This window comes from Squalius cephalus, assembly GCF_949319135.1.
Source record: "Squalius cephalus genome assembly, chromosome: 19".
Classification (NCBI taxonomy): domain Eukaryota; kingdom Metazoa; phylum Chordata; class Actinopteri; order Cypriniformes; family Leuciscidae; genus Squalius; species Squalius cephalus.
The window spans coordinates 7,072,153-7,098,726 of record NC_137140.1 but is presented as its reverse complement, the minus strand read 5'-3'; the positions used below and the strand labels follow the sequence as shown (position 1 = coordinate 7,098,726).

At 36.3% G+C, this 26,574-nt stretch overlaps 1 protein-coding gene across 1 annotated transcript; it reads left to right on the top strand.

The window, feature by feature from the left end:
* The first annotated feature begins 473 nt into the window (after nt 1-473).
* On the top strand, nt 474-25,798 carry ipmkb (inositol polyphosphate multikinase b). Its single transcript, XM_079851699.1, has 6 exons — nt 474-1,002; nt 2,614-2,699; nt 4,740-4,836; nt 4,925-5,097; nt 19,492-19,573; nt 22,639-25,798. The coding sequence occupies exons 1-6, from the start codon at nt 846-848 to the stop codon at nt 23,169-23,171; spliced, it is 1,128 nt and encodes a 375-aa protein (XP_079707825.1). The 5' UTR covers nt 474-845; the 3' UTR covers nt 23,172-25,798.
* The last annotated feature ends 776 nt before the right edge of the window (nt 25,799-26,574 follow it).

The window sequence follows — 26,574 nt, the reverse complement described above, 5'->3', positions numbered from 1 at the left end:
TTTGTAAACAGGTTCTCATATATCCATAATAACAACGACATTCCCAGTAGGATTTCACAAATGATGCCATCAGGGACTTTCTTAATTGCACAATACTTGAGAACACAAATTATATCGCTATGTAAACTATTATCCATCTCAATGTTTTTTTTTAGTAGTTTGTTTTTATCAGCTTTCTCATTAGTCACACAATTACTGAACATCCATCTCATAAACAGACTTTTATCATATCCGATAATTATAGTTATTTTTTTCTACCCGGAAGTATTTACAATTAAGGCTAGCCAGCCGTTCACCGTTATTAAGGGAACAAAAATCCATGTTAGACTCCACGTTAGCCTCGGAATATTAACATTTTGCCGAAAATGTACCCAGTGTGGACGTTTAACGAAAAATAAGAGCTCGACGTATTTTCTGTGACGCTTCAGCTCGCTGTGCGTCGTGACATCACCCCCAGCGTGTCTCTCGGGGACGCGCGTCAGCTTGTGCGGGGCGGAAACAAACAGCGAAGCGTTCGCAGAACTGCGAGTTCCCGTGCGATATGACTAACTCCGCCGGAATATCGTGTCGATCTTTGTACCCTGCTCGTTCCGTATCTACCATCTCGTACCAATTACCGAGGGAGGAGTGTAAACATCTCTGAAGTCAGGAAGTGGGATGTGGCCCAGGTGAAAAGCTCGTTATATGGTTGCGAGCGTGGGCGCCGTGACTGATGGCACGCGATCGGTCACACACATCAGGATGACGCGTCGAGGGTAGTGCGATCAATATGTGATTTTGTGTGTAGACAGTTGTTTAGAGAAATAAAGAGCCATTGCAGTGAAGTCTTCGGTCTCAGCATCATAATGGACTCTTCTGTGTCGCTGGGGAGGCTGGAGCTCGCGCGCCCGTTGATGACCCGCGGCTCGTGTTTACCGGAGGGCGCGCAGAGCGCTCACCTGAACGGGTGCGTGCCGCTCTCTCATCAGGTGGCCGGACACAAGTATGGCGTTGATAAAGTGGGTCAGTACACTTTTCATGTCATTCCTTTTGATTTGAGTCTTGATTCTGTTATTTGAAATTGAACTGATATTGTGCACTGGAGACCAGAGCTAGTTATCACAATTTTTTCCCTCCAGTCAATATTTCTCAGGGTCAGTTTCTGTACATGCACATACCTTTATTTGTGTATAAAGCTGTTGAACAAATATTACCTTTATTACCCAGGGAACAAGATAGAGTTGACTTTTTGTGACAACATGCTGTCACTCTATATGGGGTAAGTTGTCACAATGGGACCTTGTCATTAAACAGCATTTCGTATGCTTAGACACAAAATCATAAATGAAAACTGTATATATGTAACATAAATAATGCAATGTTACATTATGGATTAAAAACATTATGTGTCATTTAAACATCAACAAAAAGAAATAAAATTCCCACATAAAACAATAAGTTATTCATATATTATAAATTGAACCTGAACTGATTGTAATCGGGAAAGCAATCATTTGTGTATATTTAGACATTCCAAATCTTAGCTATATTTACTGACATGTAGCCTATGTGACAATTAGCCCTGGTCCTGATGCAACTAAAGATTTAATTAAAAAGGCTTTGTTTGTATCTGTATATTTCTGACTCAATAGGATTGGTCTCATGACGCTGATATGTTGAAAAAAAGCTCTTCACGTATGACCCATATAGTTTGGATCAGAATTTGCACTTGCTGTCTCGAATTTTGCCAATGCAGTGGAACACGGCAAAGATTTGACTTGCATTTGTGTCAACGATCTTTATTTATTTCTGCACCTCACAAAGCATGTCAAGCACTTCTTCTGGTCACAAATATTGCATTACTTTATGCTTATTTAGTTTTTAAATTTACTATGTTTTTAATTTGACTGTATTATTTATTTACTTCTGTCCTCATAAACAATTTTCCATAATGTAGTTTTCATTTTTTTTATGAATGAGAATAATCATTCAAGATTATACAATTGAAAAACTGAACATTTAAAGCATCCAGATGCATCACAGTGGTGGGAATAAGGGGGAAATATGCTTATTGTCATGAAAGTATTGTTACAATGCAAACAAAAAATTGTAATAGTTGTGATTTTATTATTTTATGCCAAATATAGGCGTAGTAATTTATTACTATCTTTAGGGTGAAACCAATAGCGTGTAAATGTATACATTAAATGTACCGTAAGTCGCAAATTGCGTTGCATAAAAGAGACGTATAGTATTCATTTAATTAAATGTGTTGGGAGCAATTTCCCCCTGGTTGATCATGTTTAACGTCAATAATTCATTCTTGTCATGTTTGCTTTTGTTTACCATTGATGTGAATTGCTTTTAAAATAGCTATTTCTAAAGAGGGGGAGCCTGACCTAAATCCAGAGCTTCACCGTCTATGACTGTAATCTCTAAGCCCTGTCAACCTAGTTCTCAGCAGCATATAGGCCAGGCTGTGATGTCATTTACACACACTGCTGTCATTTCCCCATCATATGAGTCTCTCACTTAAGCAACTCTGCAAGAACAAGTGTGTATTTCAAAAATAAATGTCAGTGTGCGTATTGGTATGATCATAACAGTAATGATTGAGCTGTTTTTCAATCACAGGTATCTTGCAACATCCTGACGGTACGGTCCTGAAACAGCTTCAGCCTCCTCCGAGAGGACCCAGAGAGATGCAGTTCTACAGCAATGTGAGTGTTACAGGAGTGTTCTGGGTTCAAGGGTTCACAAAAGAAGATATTTTGAAAAATAGGGGTAACCAAACAGGCCCAGGGCCCCATTGACTTCCATAGTATGGAAAAAAAAAATGCAATGGAAGTCAATGGGGCCCATCAACTGTATTGTTACCGACATTCTTCAAAACTAACATCTTTTGTGTTTTATCCCTTTAAGTAGAGGAAAATTCACCCATAGGAATTACGTATCCATGAAGTTTTAGTAATCGCTCTAACTCTAAAGGCCTTGTACTTTAAGCAAGATCAAAGAACGAACTTGTGTAGGGCTGGCTTGAAAATATTGATTTCTCGATTTTAATCCATTCTCACTTGATGAACCGACATTGATTCTGAAATCCCAAGAATCGATCTTTTAGTCTATGTGGTTTTTAGTTATGTGAACAAAACTTCTCTAAACATTATTGTCCCTTCCAATAAATCACAATAAGCTTTGTAACTTTTGATATAAAACAAAGACCCAGCTTTTAAATTCTGCCGATTTTATAACAAAATGATTCTGTCAATTTTATAACGAACAGAACATGACAGCCACTGTTTAGATGTTTAAACAAAATGAATTGGAGTAGAAACATAATTATGTCATTAAAAAGGATAACATTGTTATTATAAAAAGTAAATATAGTAATGTAATGTAGCAACTGACCGGGTTCTCTTTTGGGAGTTGGAAACAGGCTTGCCAGAGAGATTTTTCCAGAAAAGTGACTTTGACTGGATTCCAGGATTCAAGGCAAGCAATAGAGCAGAGCTGTTGCGGATAGGCCATTAGTGTTCACGTCATACACTTTCTGTAGGAATACTTTAATGTTTGCAGACCAAATAGCTCAACACAAGAGGCAACGCAAAGAGAAATGTCATCATGTTTCAAAGAGTGGCTTGATCAAGTGGTGGAAATAACGAATGATGGGCACAGAACAATAATAAAACTGACATTTACCCACCACAGGTGTAAGTGCAAACTCAAAATACCTGTTACATACCTCAGTTTAAATAGATTTTTGTGTGTGGGTGGGTTTCAGGAATGTTTGGATAACTATAAAATAATTCACATGTTCACGTTTGTTTGAAAAAATGTAGCTTATAGATCTCAGTTTAAATGCTTCAGTTTGATTTTATTATATTATATTCTACGCCTAATAAATAATTAATCTCAAAAGGGGAATTCATGAGCAATAAATAAACATTTAATTTTAATGGTTTATTGCTGTCTTTAGTCAATAACTGACCATACAAAAATACATTATGGTTATCCCAAACCATCTTAGTGTAAATGCTTATTTTTTTCACATTTTATTATTATAAAGAATTCAACTGTTCCGTGTAAGATTTTTCTTTGAAATGATTTTTTTAATAGAACTGGTACAGTTAACACAGCACTGTAAAATAATTTCCTCAGGTAACCTAACATTTGTTTCATTTAGTGACTTCTGAATTAACGGTTTGTTTTCAAAAATAGGATTTCAAATCACTAAGTTACATCAAGCGTCAAATATAAATAGCATAGCAATTTAAAGTTAAAAACTGCATGATATAACCACATTTCGTGTGTTTATGTACGCTGTATTGTTAGGAAACATTGGCACCTTGCATTAAGATCATCTGGTCACAAGTGAACAAAACTAAATGGGGTCCAAAATGTTTCATGATCTAATTGCTGAAACAGGGAGCATAGTCAAAAACACGTTATATCGTTGTATTTGTAGTGTAAACTCCTAATGTGTCCTGGACAACAGGGAAGGGCCACCTACTCACCTGTCAATGAAACTCTGCACTAAAATAAGGGATTTAAACTTTTTTTGCATTGCCGAGCGTGTGACTTAAAAAAAAAAAAAAGTAACCATCCAATCTGAACACATGCACATTTTAAATGGCAGAAATGGTGTGATGATTTATTTGCTATTTCTTATGTTTATTGTTTTATCAAGGCACAGTTACAGGCGTAGCAAGTGATGTATCCATTCCAATAATTTCACAGTGTGATCCTGTTTTTGACTCCAGGTGTACGCTGATGACCACTGCGACCCCTGTCTTATAGACCTCCAAGCGCACCTTCCCAAGTACCATGGCACGTGGTCCTCGCCAGACACTCCCGCAGGTACACCGATGGATGCATGGAGCGATGAGGAGATTGGTGGATATACAGCATGAGTTTAGTTAGCATGTCTTCTCGCTCTCTTCCACAGACCGGTACCTCAAGCTGGACGATGTGACGCGCAGGTTTCAGAAGCCGTGCATCATGGACGTGAAGATCGGCCAGAGGAGCTATGATCCCTTCGCTTCACAGGAGAAACGGGAACAGCAGATCAGGAAATACCCACTGATGGAGGACATCGGCTTCTTGGTTCTGGGGATGAGGGTATGTTTTCTTCTTTAAAATGTGGGTTTCATTGATTATCTTCTAATGGAAATATGTCTAATGAATTATTGAATTAAAGTGCCCATATTATGTTATTTTAAAGGTTCCTACTTTTGTTTTTGAGGTCTCCTACAATAGGTTTACATTAGGGGTTAAACGGACTTGATTTATGATCCGTACAGACCAGGAATCACAGTTTGGCACGTATGTGATTTGCAGATTATAATCAAAGTTTAACCATCATAGAGTGAATGTTTATCTTTTGAACATGTTTTGTCTTGCCAATTTACACATTCAAGTGATTTTAAAACATTCCAGTGCAAGAAGAGGCAAATAGTAAAATACTTCTATAGTATTTGAAACTTTTATGAAATAATTTTCTAAAAAATACTTCGAAAACGACATCCTTTTGAAAGAAATCTTGCACACTTTCTGAAAAAAAAAACCCCACAAAAATTACATCAGTAACATATTTAAACATGAAATCTATGAATGCTGACAATATATAAACTCTTTTTTCAAAGAGAGTAGTGCATCTAAATATTATTTTAACATGAAATCTATGAATGATGACAAATAATTGTATTTCAGAAAGGGTAGTGTATTCATATAATTTTATTATGAAATATACCAACGCAGGAAGCATTTTAAACTATTTTTAACTAATGATACTATTTACCATGAAATATAAGATGTATACAGTCACAGTGTAGGCCTAATTAGAAAATGTGTTGTCAGTATAATCTGTTATTAATTACCGTAGCTGGGAGTATGATTTACTTAATTGCACGAAAATGCACCTGTATCTGCAAAAGGTTTCCAGATTAAAGTTGTAGTTATAAATTAAAGTCCATTTTGTTGTCGCCGTAGGTGAAAATACCTGTCTCGGCAATCATTCTCATAAACACAGTCGGTTATGTCTTCAGTGAACGGTTAGGTAATAAATCGTATGAACTATGCCAGTTTAAAATTATTATTATTGCATACCCTACTTGCATTCATACCTAGTCGTGCAGATATAAGGGGTTCTTTTTGGTGTGAGGATGTTGCAATGTCCAAATGTGTTTGAAGGAATATCTGCTGTCACATTCATGTCATGGAACTTGTGAATTGCGTGTGGGTCGTGTTTGTGTGATATGAAGCAGAACCTGGGGTTGAGGTGTCAGAATAGCTTTGCAAGAAGCAGACAGACTGTGTCACAGACTCGCCTAACAAGTTTATAGGTGGTTGTTCCACTCTACCAGCTCTTTTGAATCATCGGTACTTCCTGTATAAAACCTAAACACTGCTGTCCTCATAGAGGTAGCCCTTGTCTTTTCACATGAGGATAACACAATAATTTACTTATTTGATCATTCATTAATTTTATTTACTCCTTTATTTAATTATGTATGTACTTTGTTTTATTATTGTGGGAAATGGGAATCTTTTTCTATCATGTTTTGAGCAAAGATGGAATTTGTGATGAAAAATGTAAAATTGCTTGGTTATACAGTACCGGTCAAATGTTTGGAAAAATGTTTTAATGTTTTTGAAAGAAGTCTCTTATGCTTATCAAGCCTGCAATTATTTGATAAAAAATAAAAGAAAAAACAGTAATATTGTGAAATATTATTACAATTATGGCTGATGAAAATTCAGCTTTGCATCACAGAAATAAAATACATTTTAAAGTATGTCAAAATAGAAAACCATAAAAAAATTAATTTATTTCTGTGATGCAAAGCTGAATTTTCATCAGCCATAATTCCAGTCTTCAGTCAGTGTCACATTGTCCTACAGAAATCATTTTAATATGCTGATTTATTATCAATGTTGGAAAAAGTTGTGCTGCTTAATATTTTTATAACCTGTGATATAGGTAACCTGCTTTCAGCATTATTTGCTGAATGAAAAGTTAAAGCATTTAAAAACAGCGTTTTATTTAAAATAGAAATCTTTTGTAACAATATACCGTTCAAAACACACTATACACAATATACACTAGCGTTTGGTGTCAGTCTTTTCTTTTTTTCTTGAAAGAAATTAAAGGAGAAGTTCACTTTTAAAATGAAAATTCTGTCATCATATACTCACCCTCATGTTGTTTCAAACCTGTATGAATTTCTTTCTTCTGCTGAACAGAAAGGAAGATATTTAGAAGATTATCAGTAACCAGACAGTTTCTGGGTCCCATTGACTATTTTTTTTCTACTATGGAAGTCAATGGGACCCAAAAACTGTCTGGTTACTGATAATCTTCTAAATATATTCTTTTCTGTTCAGCAGAAGAAAGAAATTCATACAGGTTTGAAACAACATGAGGGTGAGTATATGATGACAGAATTTTCATTTTAAAAGTGAACTTCTCCTTTAATCATTTTATTCAACATGGATGTGTTAAATTGATTAAGCGTTAGTAAAGATTTATATTCTAAGAGAATATTTCTATTTTGAATAAATGCTTTTCTTTTTAACTTTTTATTCATCAATGAATCCAGAAAAAGTATCAAAGGTTCCAAAAAAAAAATTAAGCAGCACAACTGTTTTCAAGATTGATAATAAAAATCTAATAACAATTTTTATATATATATATATATATATATATATATATATACATATACATACACAAAACTTTCTATTTCAGATAAATGCTGTTCTTTTGAACTTTCTATTCATCAAAAAATCCTGAAATAAAAATGTAAAAAACTGTTTTCAACATTGATAATAATCAAAAATGTTTCTTGAGCATCAAATCATCATATTAGAATGATTTCTGAAGGATCATGTGAAGGATTCACACTGAAGACTGGAATTACTCCTGAAAATTGCTGAAAATTCAGCTTTGATCACAGGAATAAATTACACTTTACTATATTATTCACATAGAAAACAGCTGTTTTAAATTGTGATAATATGTAACAATATGTCTGTTTTTGTTTGTATTTTTAAGCAAATAAATGCAGCCATGGTGAGCAGAAGAAACTTCTTTTAACCTGTTAAGCTGCAACCCCACTTTTGAAAAATCCCCAGAAATGACATACCCAAACTGAAACAGATACAGTTTATGAACCCTTTGTACTAAAAGCACAAGTATGATCTCATTTGAAAGCTGACACCTGACAGTTTATTGTAAATGTAGAATTAATTATTGTCATAATGAAAAAAATTGTTATAAATAGCTTCAAAGTTTTGTAAAGTTATTAGAAATTAATTTTTATGAAACATCCTTATGAAAATAAAATTGAAGTTGGCCCTGTAGCAATCTAGAAATGCACTACAGCTAAAGCCACATGTCTAAACATTTTATGTTTAAAATCTGAAGATAATAAGTCCAAAACTCTGTATTTAGTTAAATGTTTTTCAAGACCATGTCAAATTACTTTATTTTGATTTGACTCTGATGTTTATTGCCATCTTCTAAGCATCTATCCAGTATATTGTCTCTATTGTTTTGTGGTGCAAACGATCCAGATAAACATCTTGGATGCCCTTGAGGTAAGCTAAAACATACCAAAATTTAATTTCAAAGTCAACTATCCCTTTAAATGCAAATGAGCTGCTGATGCTCCACCCCCTTTCCAGAAGAGGGCGGAGCCTTTACAGCTTGTGCCACTGATACTCTGCCGAAAACTAAAACATCTGTTTGGTTTTGATTATCATCTCTATCGCGATCACGCTCACGTGACACTGCAGTTCTTCATCACCAGGAAAGTTTATTATCTGTATTCGTTTTAAAGTCATATCAGTCTAAACTTCTGATATTTGGTTTTCTGAGCGCACACACCCGAAGCACGAGCACAGAACGCTGGATGTCAGTCGGAGCGTCCCGAGAGTATTAAAATAAGTTTTCTTTCACGTCTTATTGTGCTTAAACTGACAAATGCACACAAAGTTCACAAAATCAAGTCAAGTCTCCTTTATTTATACAGCGCTTAACACAATACAGAGTGTTTCAAAGCAGCTTTACAGAGATAACAGGAAAATAATGCAACAAAGTTTGTTTCCAGAAGAAAATAGCGTCACAGTCCAGCTTAAAAACATTAAAAATCTTACCGATCTAAAACTTTTGACCGGTAGTGTATACGTATATACATGTACAGTATATACATATACACACGCTTTCTTGTGTTAAGCTCATCGTTCATTCCTGAATGTGGCTTTGCTCTTCCCCCGAGGTGCTGCCATTTCAGCTGATGATGAGCTTCGGTATGGCCAGTGCCTGAGCCTCGTGTGCTTAGAGGTTTTAATTAATGGTCCGCAGCTTTAGAGTGAGCAGAAGGGAATGAAAGCTCAGTGGTAAAGCCACAGCGCTGCGTGAACTGGAGTCACACATTTACTGAGCTCTGGACACAGCAGGCAATATTAACACTGTCATCAACACTGCTGGAGAGAAGTGTTCGGATAGCTTGGAAGGGACATTTGGTCTGTATAATCATGGAAAATGGGACAAACGGAGCATTCAAAGACACAAAAAGTGGACCTAGCATTTACTGCAATAGCGGTTGAAGCAATCATAAATCCTCTGTAAACTGGTGAACTTTGATTACTTCAACCATGCATAATGTTGTGTAAACTGTTAATCGGCCACAAATAAGGGATTCCACACTCCTAGTCAAAAAAAATTAGCAAATTGAAAAAACATCTGAGATCAGATCAGTTATAGTATGGGTGCTGTTACTTGCATTTTGACTTGATGCGCATTATTGCTGTATTTTTATGTATGAATGATCCAGTTAGAAGGCTTTTCAATCTACAAATCGCCAACATTTACAAAGGATGTTTGATTTTGAATTTGAAGTATTTGTTTTTAATGACCGTACAAGTTCGATTAAACCGTCAAAATATGAGGAAAATATATATATTTTTGTAATACTTTAAATGTGAGGGAAGAACGAAACACTAAACTTGATGAACGTATTTATCTGGCAAAAAAGGCAAATTACACTTATTTACTCGGCTCACAGGAAAAAGCATACATTAAATACAATTACAATATAATCAATACAATATAATCAGTTATTAATATTTTGTTGGCTCTCTTGTTTTTGCTTGTTCATAATTTCTTTGTATGACAGCATGACCAAAAATGATCTCGGCACAATTCGGCATGTTTCATTGCTTTATCATAAATAAAACGATTGACTACGCAATATCCTTACAAATTTGTTATATTTGAATAAATGGTGAAGATGTCCATTTTTCCTAGGCCGTGCATCACTTTAGGCAACTACTGTACTGTAATATATAGGAAGGGTCATAATCACTAACATGGTCATAATCACTAACATGGTCACTAACATGGTCATAATCACTAACATATATATATATATACACCATGATAGTGATGAGCCATGCATGGTTTTGATTGTGGTTATCATGATCTACAAATGTATGATACCATGGAAGAACAATGGTGAATTTTAATAAGCAAATACAAAGAAGGCCTGTTGAACATGTCATTTGTCAGCTCTTTTATTCATGAGCATTTAGAGCCATGCACATTAGCTTGTATCTATCAGGACTGTTTGGCATCCATGTTCTGTAGGGGCGTAACTGTTCAAATTATTCACTGTTCAGATTTTATCACAGTTTTTTTTTATCACATAAAAAAAGGAATACTGTCAAATATAAAAAAAGAAACTAAGAACAAATAATAAAACTACAATACATTAGAGCAAAGAGAAAATAAAATAAACATTGCTTTTCAGGTTATTTAGGCATCTAAAAGTATATAAGTTGAATAAAGATTAATTAAAGGAATCAAATGTAAAATAACACTGTACCAATTAAATAAAGATTAATCATTAAGCTATACCAGCCCGTTCTCATCCCAAGGCGTCATATACTGACGCTTTTGACATTTCGTGTACATCCAACGCACATGGCACACTTTATCGTCAATATGAGACGCAGATAGATATGGGCCAGAAGGCGCCTCCTTCCTAGCGGTCTAACCCTAACCCTACCCCAGACCTAAACCTACCCATAACCGAACAAAGCTATCTGCGTCTCATATTGACGCTGAAGGGTGCCATGTGCGTTGGATGTAGACGAAATGTCAAAAGCGTCAGTATATGACGCCCTAGGATGAGAATGCGTTGGCTATTCAGTCAAGAGCAGTGAGTGATTTCTCTGTCTTTTGTTGTTTGATTAGCATTAGAAACTTTTGGACTCGGTTGTATCTTCAGCAGGATTCTTTATTGAGAACACAAGCTGTTGGTTGCTGCAGTCATCAAGTCTAACTGAGGCAGTGTACATTGTAGTTTATATAGATTTTAAGAGGCAATGCTTAGAAATGGCGACAGCATCTGGCTGACGACCTTAAACAAAGCATGCAAATGAAGTATCCAGGTTTAGGAACTCATCCCAGACTCTAGAGTGTCACCAGTCCTAATCCAATCATCATAACTATTCAGAGAACGGGACAGGGGCTCCAAGAACCATTAAAGACAAAAGGTGAGATTCTCAGTAAGATGACTCATTTGACTTACAATAAAGAGAACTGGAACTGGCAGACAACTCTTGCTGGAAAGTTTGCTTAACAGAATAAGTCATCTGAAATCATCATAACTTTAAATGCTAAATACAATGTACTTCACTTTAGTTTTTCATTTAATGTTATGTCAAGACAGAGGATCAGCAGATCTTAAACAGATTCTTAAATTCCCATTTAAAGTCCCTGTAAAGTCAAATTTAAGTATGTGTTCTGAGTTTGTCACGCCACAGAAAAAATGTGTTATTAGCCACCCAGCCAAATTTGAATGATAAAAAAATCAGCCAAGTAAATAAAATAAGCTAGCAAAATCTTGAAAAAATGAGCAGTGGTCTCTGCTCTCAAACGCTGGGGGCGTGTCCGCTGGTTGCGCTGAAACCACGCCCACTCGTGGTACAATTCAGTACTTCACAGTTCACAGTCTTTGTAATACGAGACGCATCCTTGGATCCATTAGCGCCTGCACTAAGCCATCCGGCTGATATCTCTAAGCTCTAACTTCAATAATGTTCGACCAAGTGATAAAAGGCTTCTGGGGGGGTGTTTGGCTCGGGGTCATGGTGCAAAGGACCCTAGGTTGATTTTACTCCTAACCATCCCTTTAAGACATGATGCACGGATCCAATACACTGATACTGATACATATCCATTGTCTTTCTCGGCTGTTTATGTTCACTGCAGACATAACCTACTATGTTTGCTAGGATACTCACCAAGACGGGCATGTTGATATTTTTTGCGTGTGTCTGTCCGTTCAAGCGCAAGACTTGAAAGAGAACTCAATATTTGCAAGCTGTCTGAAGACGTGACTTTCCATGTGTGCACTTCAGTTGGGTGCACACACAAATCTTCTTCTCAAAGCGCACGCGAGTTCTCTTTCACGTCTTCCTTACGCATGAATGTTTAAATTGGCAAGGTTGTAAATGTTCTGTAATGTTCTGTAAATGCTCTGTCTGGATCAGAACCAGCTGTCTTTGCGTAACTCATCTTGTTCGTAAAGTTTGCTTTCTTGGCATTACATGTATGTGAATAAATCTTGGAAAAAAGACGGACAATTACAGAGCTATCTGCAATTTCTCAAAACTTGGTTGATACAGATGATGACACACTTCCCGTTTATTGTGTCATATTGTGTAGAATGACCACAGTGAATGGACTAATGGGGTGAAAATGAGGGGAACCATTCTAGCGACCAAAAGGTCCCATGACAACTACAAAAAGAACCCCAAATCCTGTTCTTTGTACAAGTAGTTTTAATATAATCTCTGTGGTCGCCATCTTCTTAAAAAAATAAAATAATTATCCTCTATGACAAGTTCTAAATCTAAACGGACGAGAGGAATTCATGCAGTGGGTGAGTCATATTGTCAGGAAAGAAATGAAAATCTGTTTACCATAAGAGAAGAACGGCCTCCAGCAGTTTTGGAGAATTTATAACCAAACCATTTTCCAAAGAAAGTGAGTGTATTAACAAGACACATTAACCATAAGAGAGAGGGAGAATGGTTGGGTTTACCACACTGTTATGTTGTATATATATATATATATATATATATATATATATATATATATATATATATATATATATATAGAAGTTGAGACCTGGTTAAGCGGATCTAGAGAAGATGAAGAGTGTTGTCGCACAATCGTTAACATTGTCTGGGTCGGATCGGGCTCGAAATTGTTTGAAATTGACGGCATCATTAATATTTACATCCGAGTAGAGCTTGCGGTTATGAAGGGGTGCTACATTTCCCGAACACGTGCTAAGCGCTGCCAATCTCAACACACTGGGCCAGTAACCAATCACAGCACATTTCATATTTCAGAAGGAGGGGCTTCATCGAAAACGTTGCGTTCAACCAGACTGGGTAGAGAGGAGCTGTAATGTAAAATTTGTGAAATATAATGTGTTTTTTTCCCAAATATATATATATATATATATATATATTAGTATTTCACAAAAGTGAGTACACCCCTCACATTTTTGTAAATATTTTATTATATCTTTTCATGGGACAACACTGAAGATATGACACTTTGCTACAATGTAAAGTAGTGAGTAGTGTTGTTTTTGGCGGCCTGTTTTAATTTTAGTTTTAGTCTAGTCTTTGTGTCAAGCTGTCATTTTAGTTTTTATTAGTTTGTCACGTTCATACTCTTTTTAGTCTAGTCAAGTTTCAGTCGACTAAAATCTGAGCATTTCGTCAGAATTACCCATGACTATTTTAGTCTAGTTTTAGTCGACGAAAGCTGATGACATTTATTCTAGTTTTAGTCAATGAAAATTGTATTTTAGTCTTTTTTTTTTTTTTGTTATGCAATTCTATTTAACCCAGTCAATATAGTGTAATTAACTAGTATTGTAGACAAAACCAAAATTTTCTTTTAGCCAAACCCATTTTAAACAAGGTTATATCTTATTATATCATTGTTACCTTATAGACTCAAGAATACATCACAACATATTTATTTTACCAACCAAACACGTTAGAAGTACACACACTTGTCTCTTAAGGTTTGAGGTGTGTTTTCCTGTGATTTTGCGGACACATTTCTCCCCATCTTTTTCCACAACACATTCAGTTTTCTTTTCCACTTCTATGTACTGAAAGTTTTTCCAAATGTCGCTTCTTCTTTTTCTCCCAAAGACGAACCCTGGCTGGCCGGCCATCGGTCCCTTTCTCTGTGTCAGACTTAACTTTGTTTGTTGTCGTTTTTGCTAACTCACCTCAGCTGCATCTTCTGAATAATGCCGTGAGTGGGGCTTGAGGAAGTGATGTCGCCTGCGTCTGTGCAGTGCGACTTGATGCAGCCCCTGAAATGAGCCACAGGAAACAGAAATACTGCATTTCGTCTCGTCTCGTTTTGGTCATCGAAAATGAACAGACATTTTAGCATAGTTTTTATTTTGTAAACCACATTTAGTCTCGTTTTTATTCGTCAACAATATTGCATTATACATTTAATTATAGTCATCGTCACATGACCAGCATTTACGTTGCGTCTCGTCTCGTTTTCGTCACGTGATAAAGGTTCGTTGACGATGATATTTAGTCATAATTTTCGTTGACGAAAGCAACGCTAGTAATGAGTGTACAGCTTGTATAACAATGTAAATTTGCTGTCCCCTCAAAATAGCTCAACACACAGCCATTAATGCCTAAACCGCTGGCAATAAAAGTGAGTACACCTCTAAGTGAAAATGTCCAAATTGGGCCCAAAGTGTTAATATTTTGTGTGGCCACCGTTATTTCCCAGCACTGCTTTAACCCTCTTGGGCTTGGAGTTCCCTAGTGACTAGAGCTTCACAGGTCGCCTCTGGAGTCCTCTTCCACTCCTCCATGAAGACATCACGGAGCTGGTGGATGTTAGAGACCTTGTGCTCCTCCACCTTCCACCACCTTAGGTCTGGAGACATGCTTTGCCAGTCCATCACCTTTACCCTCAGCTTCTTTAGCAAGGCAGTGGTCGTCTTGGAGGTGAGTTTGGGGTCGTTATCATGTTGGAGTACTGCCCTGTGGCCCAGTTTCTGAAGGGAGGGGGGTCATGCTCTGCTTCAGTATGTCACAGTACATGTTGGCATTCATGAACTGTAGCTCCCCAGTGCCGGCAGCACTCATGCAGCCCCAGACCATGACACTCCCACCACCATGCTTGACTGTAGGCAAGACACACTTGTCTTTGTACTTCTCACCTGGTTGACACCATCTGAACCAAATAAGTTTATCTTGCTCTCATCAGACCACAGGACATGGTTCCAGTAATCCATGTCCTTAGTCTGCTTGTCTTCAGCAAACTGTTTGCAGGCTTTCTTGTGCATCATCTTTAGAAGAGGCTTCCTTCTGGGACGACAGCCATGCAGACCAATTTGATGCAGTGTATGGTCTGAGCACTGACAGGCTGACCCCCCCACCCCTTCAACCTCTTGCAGCAATGCTGGCAGCACTCATACATCTATTTTGCAAAGCTCTGGATATGGTGCTGAGCATGTGCGCTTAACATGGCAAGGGCTGTTCTGAGTGGAACCTGTCCTGTTAAACCGCTGTATGGTCTTGGCCACCGTGCTGCAGCTCAGTTTCAGGGTGTTGGCAATCTTCTTATAGCCTAGGCCATCTTTATGTATAGAGCAGCAATTCTTTTTTTCAGATCCTCAGAGTTCTTTGCCATGGGTGCCATGTTGAACTTCCAGTGACCAGTGTGAGAGCAATAACACCAAACTTAACACACCTGCTCCCCATTCACACCTGAGACCTTGTAACACTAACGAGTCATATGACACTGTGGAGCGACAATGGTTAATTGGGCCCAATTTGGACATTTTCACTTAGAGGTGTACTCACTCTTGTTGCCAGATGTTTAGACATTAATGGCTGTGTGTTGAGTTATTTTGAGGGGACAGCAAATTTACACTGTTATACAAGCTGTACACTCATTACTTTACATTGTAGCAAAGTGTCATTTCTTCATTGTTGTCCCATGATAAGATATAATAAAATATTTACAAAAATGTGAGGGGTGTACTCACTTTTGTGAGATACTGTGTATGTATACATGTACATTATACACACACACACATATATATATGTGTATGTGTATATATGTATGTATATGTATGTATAAAGTCATAACTAATATTATAAAATATTAAAATTTAAAATACCTGTTTTGGTTAAAAATGTAATTTTTTTTCAGCATCATTACTCCAGTCTTCAGTGTCATGTGATCCTTCAGAAATCATTTTAATTGTGTGTGTGTGAGAGAGAGAGTGAGAGGGAGAGAGAGAGAGAGAGAGAGAGAGAGAGAGAGAGAGAGAGAGAGAGAGAGAGAGAGAGGATATGTTTGGTTATCTGTGCCATCAGACAGGATGAGCTTATCACACTGGCCTCTCCCAGCATCCTCAGGGTCTTTCGCTTCTCTCTTGAGAAACATGGGTGGAGACCTCTAAACTCTTTATCATCAGCTCATGATGGATGAGGTTTACTCAACACCCCTTTACTTATGCAGAGCCATGTCCTTTTTTTATTACTTTAGAAAAAATGTTAGTCAGAGAACAGGCTTAATATCCACTGCCTTTCTTGATTTATACGTGGCTTTAAACATGGAATGTAAAACTTTCCTGATTGTATTACATACAAAAGCTAGGTAAGTGTTAGTGCATTGACCCTAAATAAATAGTCATGTGTCTTTACAGTATGTCTGTAGTATACAGTCAATCCATTATTTATTATTAAAATAAATGTCAGAGTGGTTTTTTTCATGGCAGGTAGCATGACTTTTTTGTCAAAGCAAATGTATCGAGATCTAAGTAACCATATCATGCATGTTGGTCATTTGCCATTGTTTAGAACTTTGCAGTTTTTTAAAGTTACACATGAAATATTAAATCATTAGCTGTGGGATAAAGTGTCAATTAGTAGAGATTTGTATTAGTATAAGCTTTGTATATTGAATATTTTTACATTGGCCTGGGGGTCAAATGTCTGAAGAATCTGATGGTGCGTTGGCCATAAGAAACCCATCTTTTAAAGAAAATGCTCAAATTTCTTCCCACAAAGCCATGCATTAAAGCAGCAGCATCAGCTTCACAGATGGAGAAACCGAGGGAGCAAAATGCCTGAATGTTTCTGAAACTAATCAGCCAATCAGTGTCAGCAACTCAATGCTTTTAGGCATGTAAACATGGTCAAGATGATCAGCTGAACTTCAAACTTACAATGGAGAAGAAAGGTGATTTAAGTGCCTTTGAATGTGGCGTGATTGTTTGTGCCAGACGGTCTGGTTTGAGTATTTCAGAAACTGCTGATCTACTGGGATTTCCACACACAACCTAGGGTTTACAGAAAATTGTCAGAAAAAGAGAAAATATCCAGTTAGCGGTAGTTCTATTGGTAAAAAAATGCCTTGATGCCAGAGGAGAATGGCCAGACTGGTTTGAGCTGATAGAAAGGCAACAGTAACTCAAATAACCACTTGTTAGCCAAGGTCTGCAGAAGAGCATCTCTGAACGCACAACACATCGATTATTGTTGCTGACCATGTCCATCCCTTTATGTCTACAGTGTACCCATCTTCTGATGGCTAATTCTTGCAGGATAGTGGAGACTGTCCTCGCTGCAGCCTGTAGCGCGATGACATACTTGATTCATCTCAAATACCTAGTTGATGTTCGACGTGCATGCGCGGAATTGGATGTTTTTAACACGCATGTATTAATCTTGTATTTATGCCGAGTTAAAGATAGAATAAATAGATGCAAATGGTTGTATAGTCTTCTGTTATTGGTTTCATAGTTCCGTAAAAGCAGTGGCATTTATTCGTAAAATATATTATTTTTCTCTCTCACTTGTGCTATAGCCTACATGACAGATTATAAGAGTTATACGACAATATGTGGAAATTTTAATATTCTAATATTAATATGCAAATAATTATATTTTTAATGCAAATACAATCCCTAGAGATAAATCAACGTTCTAATGATTAAAGACATTTTATAGGACTATATAATAATATAACATTTTATGCTCTACAAATAATTATTATAAGTTGATGATGACAAAAGATAGCCTATTAATTAACCAACATTACACTTGTAGCGCCACGTCGTTATCCAGAGTGCGATCTAGTCAGACTTTTTCCTATGAAATATTTAGTAATTGAGTGAATAAGCCTACAGTTAAACTCACAATCTCCGATGTAGTTTTGAGTGTTTTAGACAATGGTGTGAAAAGCAACTAGAACGAATGAACATTAGTTATAATGTTATAAAACATTATAGTTATGAGTATTTGACTTGATCGGGTGTTATTAGCGATGTGAACTCATCTTTTCTTTCATTTTAATGTCATTTTTATTGTTTGAAATGTTTATCTTAGCTATATTCAAATGATATAAAAATCTATATACACAAAATGGAATGGCATTATGTCATTTAAATGATAAAAACACAGTTTCTAAACTTAACTAAATCCGTCAGTGATAGATATCCTAATTACTATAGTGCCACTTTTGCATATCTGTGTTACAGTGCTTTGTGTACACTTATAATAATGCATTACAATAATACTATAATGGATAATAATAGCACTAATGTGAGCAGTGTCTTTGGAGTTAAAATACAAAATGCATTTTTCAATTTCGTCATCGCTACAAGCTGCACCGTGAGGACTTCTTGGGATAATGCACCATGTCACAAAACTCATCATCTCACACTGCTTTCTTGAACATGACAATGAGTTTATTGCATTTGTTCTTATTTGAAATGTGAATTGATTGAACTTGACATGACATTAAATTACTTTAAATTTCTGCATCCTGAAATATAATTTGTCTTGTTTGTTTTACCCATTTCATTTCTCCTGGCTTAAAGGGCACCTTAAGTCCAATAGTTTAAGGAAAAGTATTGGTTGACCTTTACTATGTTAAAAAAAATACAATAAATTGAAGTCTTCAGGATAGGAGTTGTCTAAAAGTGTGCATAAAAAGGGCAGTGAGGTCCAGTTTCTTGGTGAAATATTGATGGAGAGCAGACGGTATGTAAATTCTCATTCTCAATCCGTCCCAGGGGTTCAGCTCTCTGCCAGCTCGTACAGAAAAACAGATGGATGAAAAGGGCCGATCTACATAACCACCAAGCAAACAGAACCATTACTCATAATTGCTCTGTTGATTTGGATGATATAGAAAGCAACTTAATGCCCTTCTCAAAATAACCCAAATTACACAGTACGATATTACATTGGCTCCCTCTTCCTCACCCTTCCAAAAGTTCAACTTGAGTTTCATTTCCTAACTGGAGCTTATTCAATCAGTGGAGTTACTGTAATGACCTCTTATGTCCTCTAGAGGGAGAGCAAGACCTATGAAGAGACGATTCCTATTTACCTCCAGTTAAAATGTTTCTCACTGTCTTTTAGGTGTATAAAGTTGGATCGGACAGCTTTGACACCTATGACCAGCATTATGGAAGAGGTCTCGTGAAGGACACGATCCAAGAAGGTAAGAGTCAAAGTATCATACTGTTTATGCCATTGCATTATCACCTAAAATTATGCTTGTTTCTGTTAAGATGCATGAGGAAAACAAGTTTCATTTACTCTTAAAGGCCGTTTGAAATGCTTTGACGAGCGGAGTGCTATTTTTAATTTTTTTTTAAATGGCACATAACCAGACATTTACTTTGTGAACCATAATTTGCTGCTTTTTGTTTTTGTTTGAAGGTAGTATTAGCGATTGTTGCCAAATAGATTAAAAATGTCTAATGCCAGAAGTAAAATAGAAGTGTTCCTGTGGCTCAAACAGTCGAGGATAATTCCCAGGGAATGCTTGAACATAATAAAAACGTGTACCTTGAATGCAATGTAAGCCGCTTTGGATAAAAGTATAAATGTATAATGTAAGATACAGTAAGGCTTGCTTTCATGAGCACAAATAAAAAGCCTGCATGTGAACAAAATATTTTTCTATGTACCAGTATAACTAATGAACAGAAGTAGTGATGCACTGAAACTAAACTGAAAATAAAATGTATTCAATAATTGATCAAATTTATTTTAATACTCAACACTCAAACTAAGTTGTGTGTGTGTGTATGTGTGTATATATATATATATATATACACACACACACACACACACACACACACACACACACACACACACGGCTGTTTTTATATAAACTTTTTAATATTTTAAACGTGGCTGTAAACTTGTTTTCATGACAGATGTATTGTCCCACATTAAGTGTCTATTTACTAATATTTCAATTAATGTCTTGATACAATGCAGTTATTGTCTACATGAAGATTTTTTTTAAACAAGTACAGTGTAAAATAAATGTATGTAATTACAACTGCAGTTAATTTCTATAATTACTCTGTTGATCTTTCCTTTACTCCTCAAGCCACCTGAAATCTGTTACCTGTATCCCACCTCAATAGCAGCAAAAGTGTTTTGCAACACAACATGAACACAATAAGTACATTCAACCTAACTTTTTTTTTTGATGCAAGTAGTACATAGTAGTTAAAGACACTTAATATAAAGTAGGACTGGTTTATTCAAACATACATTAAATAATGAATGAAGACTACAGATAAAGGAAGAATATAATGACTATGTAATACAGTGCATATATTTAGTGAAATGTTCCTACCTGGAGTTTTTTTTTTTTTTTTTTTCTAGCTAACAAATTTATAGACATGGCTTTTCTGAAGTAAATGTAAGGTTGCGTGACATTAGCTGCATTTACACTGACCCTAAAAATCTGATTGTAGTCGGAATAAAAAAGCCACACGTAACCACGTCAATCGGAATGAACTGGACAAATTCAAATTAAATTTCATTCGGATTAAACTAGTGTTTGTCTGCTCTTTTATTTTTTGAATGACTATGTCTTAGTCCCGTGTCAAATTGACTTTAGTTTTTATCAGAATATGGTCATCCTTGTCCTGTTTTCAAGTCAAGTTTTAGTCGACTAAATGTCTGGGCATTTTAATCTAGTATTAATCAATGAAAACTTGTCACATTTTCATCTTGCTGCATAATGGTTAAACTGATAATAATGATTATTTTGCTCAAAATTATATCGCAATGATTGTTGTAATTTGAGAAATTGGTTTTTACATTTCATCAGAATTTTTACACTAACCAATAAGCACAAATCAATAGAATGTCGAATGTTTACTTATTTATAATACTTATTATAGGCTATTTATCATGTAAATGAACACATTCTGTCTACATTATGAAAACAGAGTTTTCATAAGGTTCAAAGTTAGAACCTACCCAGTTATTGCAATAACTATAATAAGTACATGATATGTATGGTGAACAGGACTGTGAAATAAAGTGCTACCAAAACAACAGTGGAAAAAAACTTTGTATTGCCACACAAAGTGCGTGCAGATCGAGATCCATGTTTGGATTTATTACAGTTCATCACTGACAAGGTTTGATCGCAGATTTAATCGCAGCAAACAGTGCAAGACGCTCGTGACAGAACACATTGGTTGAATGACACTGAAGCAGAATATCTCAAATACAGATAATAGATAATAAATAGTCACGCATCTATCCGATCGCATTATTTAGCATTCATGGACACTTTGTTTTAACAAAGAATCTGAACATAGTGTTTACATGTAAACGTAGCTATTGTTTGCAAGCTGTTTTATTGACGTCTTCCGCAATTTGAAACACTGATTGAGATGTGATACATTTTAGTAAGTATAGAGCTGGTAAGTCCCGCCCATCCGTAAAACCCCGCTGGACCTCTAGGTTGAAAAATCGTCAATGCAAGTGAATGGGAGAAAATAATTATTTTCTGGTCTCGTTTGAATTGTGCCATGAATGTGAACATATGTTGTCTGTGAATTTTTTATTAACTTTTCATGTTACGAGTTTGACAGTATATGGTATGATTCTTCGACTAGCAGTTGTGGAAAAGACATAACGAGAAAGACTACATGTCGCCTATGTGACGTCACCCCATAAAGTTGACTTACCCGTGGTTTTCACCAACCTCAACGATTTTGTCCTCTCCCTGAAAGAAGGCGGTGAAGTGCACCAAAGACACAGCCATGTTTAGCGGGATCCGTGAGCTAGTGTCCGTGTGTGAGTGGTGGTGACGTTTCAAACGCGTCGAAAGCAGCGAAGAGTTGTAGTCCACAAAGTGCTCTCACACAAAGTCTAACCGTATCAAACTTCTACCCGCTAAATTGTAGCATTCTTTACACGAAAAGTTATATAAAAATTCACAGACAACATATGTTCACATTCATGGCAAAATTCAAACGGGACCAGAAAATAATTATTTTCTCCCATTCACTTGCATTGATGATTTTTCAACCTAGAGGTCCAGTGGGGTTAGCGGAAGGGGCGGGACTTACCAGCTCTATAGTTATATCATTTTCATTCTTACGTCAACTGAGCTATTAACACCCAGGTTGCAGATGCAAGTTCAGCTTTGTCTTGAATTGCCTGCAGATAAGATTGCTTCTGTTTCCTAACTGAATGGTTGATTTGAGCAATTCACTTACAAACAAGATCTTCTCCGTGCCCCAGGTTTATCCAAGTTCTTCTACAACGGTGATATTCTCCGCAAAGACGCCATCACTGCCAGCATCCTCAAAGTCCAGAAGATCCTTCAGTGGTTTGAGGGCCAGAGTCGGTTTCACTTTTATGCAAGCTCTCTGCTGTTTGTGTACGAGGGCGTCCGCGCGCCCAGCCCCGGTTCTCAGACGCTTCGAGAGAGCCAGATCGCACCCGGGGCCTGTGAGCAGAACAACAACATCGATCAGAGCCTGTCCACCATGTACTCCCTGCACAAGAAAGGCTGCGTCCGGAGCCACTACCAAGCCAAACAGGACAACGGCGTGTGGAGCTCCTCACAGCAGCCCAACGGCAACCGCGGCCTGGCAAGACTGGAAGAGGACCGGGAGGAGGAGAAGAGCGAAGCGGGACAGGAACCGCTCAGTGACGTGGAGGTAAAGATGATCGACTTTGCACATGTCTTCCCTAGTGACGTTCCCGACCAGGGTTACATCTACGGTCTGAAGAATCTACTGAAGGTCCTACATCAGATTCTGGAGGAGTGATGGAGTGGTTTGTTGTTGCTGAAGGTATGAGTTTTGTAGCCACTTTCATGTCCGTCTACTCGCCTCTTTCTAATCTGCACTACCTACACCATCAGTGGAGTAACATGTTCGTAATCCTTCGTCTAATGTATGTGCTTTAGTCTTTTAAAAGCTTTGTACAGTTTGTACAAACTTATCTTACTCTTACTCAGGTAAATGAATCTATAACGCTTGTATATTTATCCCGACAAAAGAAATTCAAACTGTTGAAACTCTCATCATATTATGCCTCAGATATTACATTAGTTCCTGTTTCCAGAGCCATTTCAGGATTTTTGTTTTTATTCTTTTATTTTTTAAATCAGTGTAATTGAAAATAGAAATTCGGTGAGTATGGATGTAGGGAAATATTTGACGTTTCTTTCGCGTATGCTGCCAATGTGTCCCTGCCTGTTTCAGACCTGTTGAATTGTGAATTTTATCTCATTATTTTTTTTTTTTTTTTACGTGATTTGAAGAGAATTAAACCTTTAAGTGTATGCATGTTCTGTGATTACTGATGCAATATGACTGAAACAACAATGACAGTAATGAAAATCGTTTATTTTTTTCATTGTATGTCTACAACGAATGCCAAAGTTTCCATCAATGAAGTGAACCTGAATTTTGATTTCTCCGATTACTGACCGAATTACTTGAGGGGTGTCCGGGTATTTCATTAGGGTGTTTGTACACATTTATTTGGTGACTGCATAGGAACTCACATAGAAGGACTTGAAGTTAGTCATAAAAAAAGCCATTTAATGTGACTCAATATGAGAGAAAAATCCTCAAAACTATAAACAAACAGTTCAATGTCTTTTTTTGTTGTTGATCTCATTTTACTTTATTATAACATGTTTATGATTTGTCAGTAACCTTTTAAATGTTTCTTAGCAGTGTTTCTTTAATTAACCAAGGCCTATTCAGGGTTCCCACAATCATTAAAAGAGAATTTCATTATATCATGAGGTTTTTTTTATGCCTGAATGCATATTTAAAACAAATCTGTATCTGGTAATCACCTCGGCTGAAAAGTTATTGAAAAAGCATGGAAATGCATTGGTCAGTAGTGTGGGAACCCTGTCTATTGCATGTTTTAATACAAATGGTCTTATGCTTACATGTGTAACAATCATTCATTTACATCTCAAATATGTTAAGCTCAAGAGTCGAGACATCAGGAAACAGTCCTTTTTTAAGTTCACATGGATCTCTTTTGTTTTGTTATTTATGTAATATGTTTTATTAGCTTGGTTGTGATGGATGTCGAAAGACCACATCTCCTATAACGTAGTGCAGCAAGTGTACTAAAACAATATTCTTGTTCATGTGCACCTTTAAAATGGCGCAACATTGGAAACGTATACTTTCCGTTTGTACCCATAAAGACAAAAAGTCCCTGAATAGCATAGCTCTTTGGGCAAAGTAAAAAAAAGAAAAAAAATTGCCTTTTGTGCCTATCAATAAATAGTCTTTTTGCATAAAGACCTTAGAAAAACTGAAAGATCTCGAGTACTAGATTGCTCTCCATTATAATATATAATTTGTTCTCAAATAAATGAACTTATGCCATGTTTACATTCTACCTTTATGGTTATCTGGACAAAGAGACATTGTTATATAGTCGTACATGCATAACTCAATAATTAATGTCCATTAATCATCATCATCATCATCATCATCATCTTATGCACTGAAAGTGAAAATACTATGTGTACATTTATTGTTAATTACTAAAGTTTATCTGTCATTTGATTTCTTTTTCTGATTGTTTGTTTTATTATTATTATTTTTAATAATAGTACTATATAGCACCTGATTGGTAACTACTGTATGGTGGTGCTTAAAGCACTTTAGTGAGACTGGATATTTCCCTGTGGAATGGATTGATCAATCTTATTTAAGGGCATAAAAATGTTGAATCTCAACAAACGGACAAAAGAAGTCTGAACACTCTCACATACAAATTTGTACACTGGCTAGATCTTTTGTTCGGTGGAACGGCAGGAATATTTTCATGGCATTCATTTTCTCATGCGGAGTCAGTGGAAGATGAATATGATATCTCTTTGGTGTCGAATATGATATCGCTTGCTGTTCAATATGCTGAAATATACGGGCCTGGTTCAGTAATGTATCAATATATGTCCATTTTTGAAAACCTGTCTTAAGCTTTGTATCGAGCTAACCTTAGGGATTAATACTGAGAGACAGAATTCAGCAAATAAAAACTACAACTCAAATGTCATTACATTCAGATGGTTTCCAAATGAATAATGTATTCTAAATGTCAGCCATAGCTTCCTGGGTAAGAATCATAGCTCTGCCCTGAAATGAACTGTTTTATAGTGATTTTTTTCATTGAATAAAGTTGTTGTAATGGGCAATCTTCATGGAAAAGAGAACTAATCGAAATGGATCAATGAACATACTGACCTGTATAGTGTGTCGTTTTTGGAGATATAATGTCTATCCAACCCTGATCTAATCGTTCTCTTAACAAATTACCACTTTTGAATATTGAAATATGAACTTAATATTTACTTGGATGATATTGGGTGTATATTTGGCAAATTTTCATTAATAAAATCTGCATTTAATACCAGGTTTTGTTGCTTGTGCTCATTTTATGGGTTGTTTTACACATTTAAACTTGGGATTCACACATGGTCCTTTTTTTTTTTTTTTTTTTTTCTTAGTTCGTTTTACTGATTTCCAACTCACTATCTGGAATAAGAAAATCACTATGACATAGCATGTAATGTAATTTATTAATGGCGTTTTCTAAGGCAAGGCAAATCTCATTTATTATTTAAAAAGAATCACTGTTAAATTGTAATGTAATGCAATTGTAATGCCTTGGCCATTGCATTTAAAGGTGGACGTCGTTATCAGTCATGGGTTGAAATCCAGTCTAGAATTCATGCAATAATACCGTATACTGCGAGCATCAAATTGATCGCTTGTGTGTAAGATGATATGATTAATACAGACACACACACACACAGAGATTCATCATTGTAACATGTATGGCAGACCAGTGCTGAATCGCTTGTCTCTCCTCATCTGCACCTGGCCAGATGGATCCGAGTGTCATTTAAATATTCATGAGTGACTGATGCGAAGTTGAATATGTTATCGCACAGGGATCGAGATGTCTTTTGGCACGTCATGTCATATTACGTCTTTGCAAGCCTTCTACTGTACTGTGTATTTGGACTGAACTAGCTTACTGTACTCAAACCGTATTCTGAGATACCCCTATAGCCTTTCTGTAGAATTGTCTTGGATCATTTTTGGATATGTCCGATTTTAAATAACAGACGTCATTAAAACAAAACTAAAAATGTGATTAAGACTTAAATGTAAACAAACTGCCTTA

What these genes read in the sequence shown, in the direction of transcription:
- ipmkb (XM_079851699.1), top strand. Translation starts at nt 846, where the DNA reads ATGGACTCTTCTGTGTCGCTGGGGAGGCTGGAGCTCGCGCGCCCGTTG. An exon ending in AGATGCAGTTCTACAGCAAT is followed by an intron (nt 2,700 to 4,739) that starts GTGAGTGTTACA and finishes TTTTGACTCCAG; the next exon opens with GTGTACGCTGATGACCACTG. An exon ending in GAAGGACACGATCCAAGAAG is followed by an intron (nt 19,574 to 22,638) that starts GTAAGAGTCAAA and finishes TCCGTGCCCCAG; the next exon opens with GTTTATCCAAGTTCTTCTAC.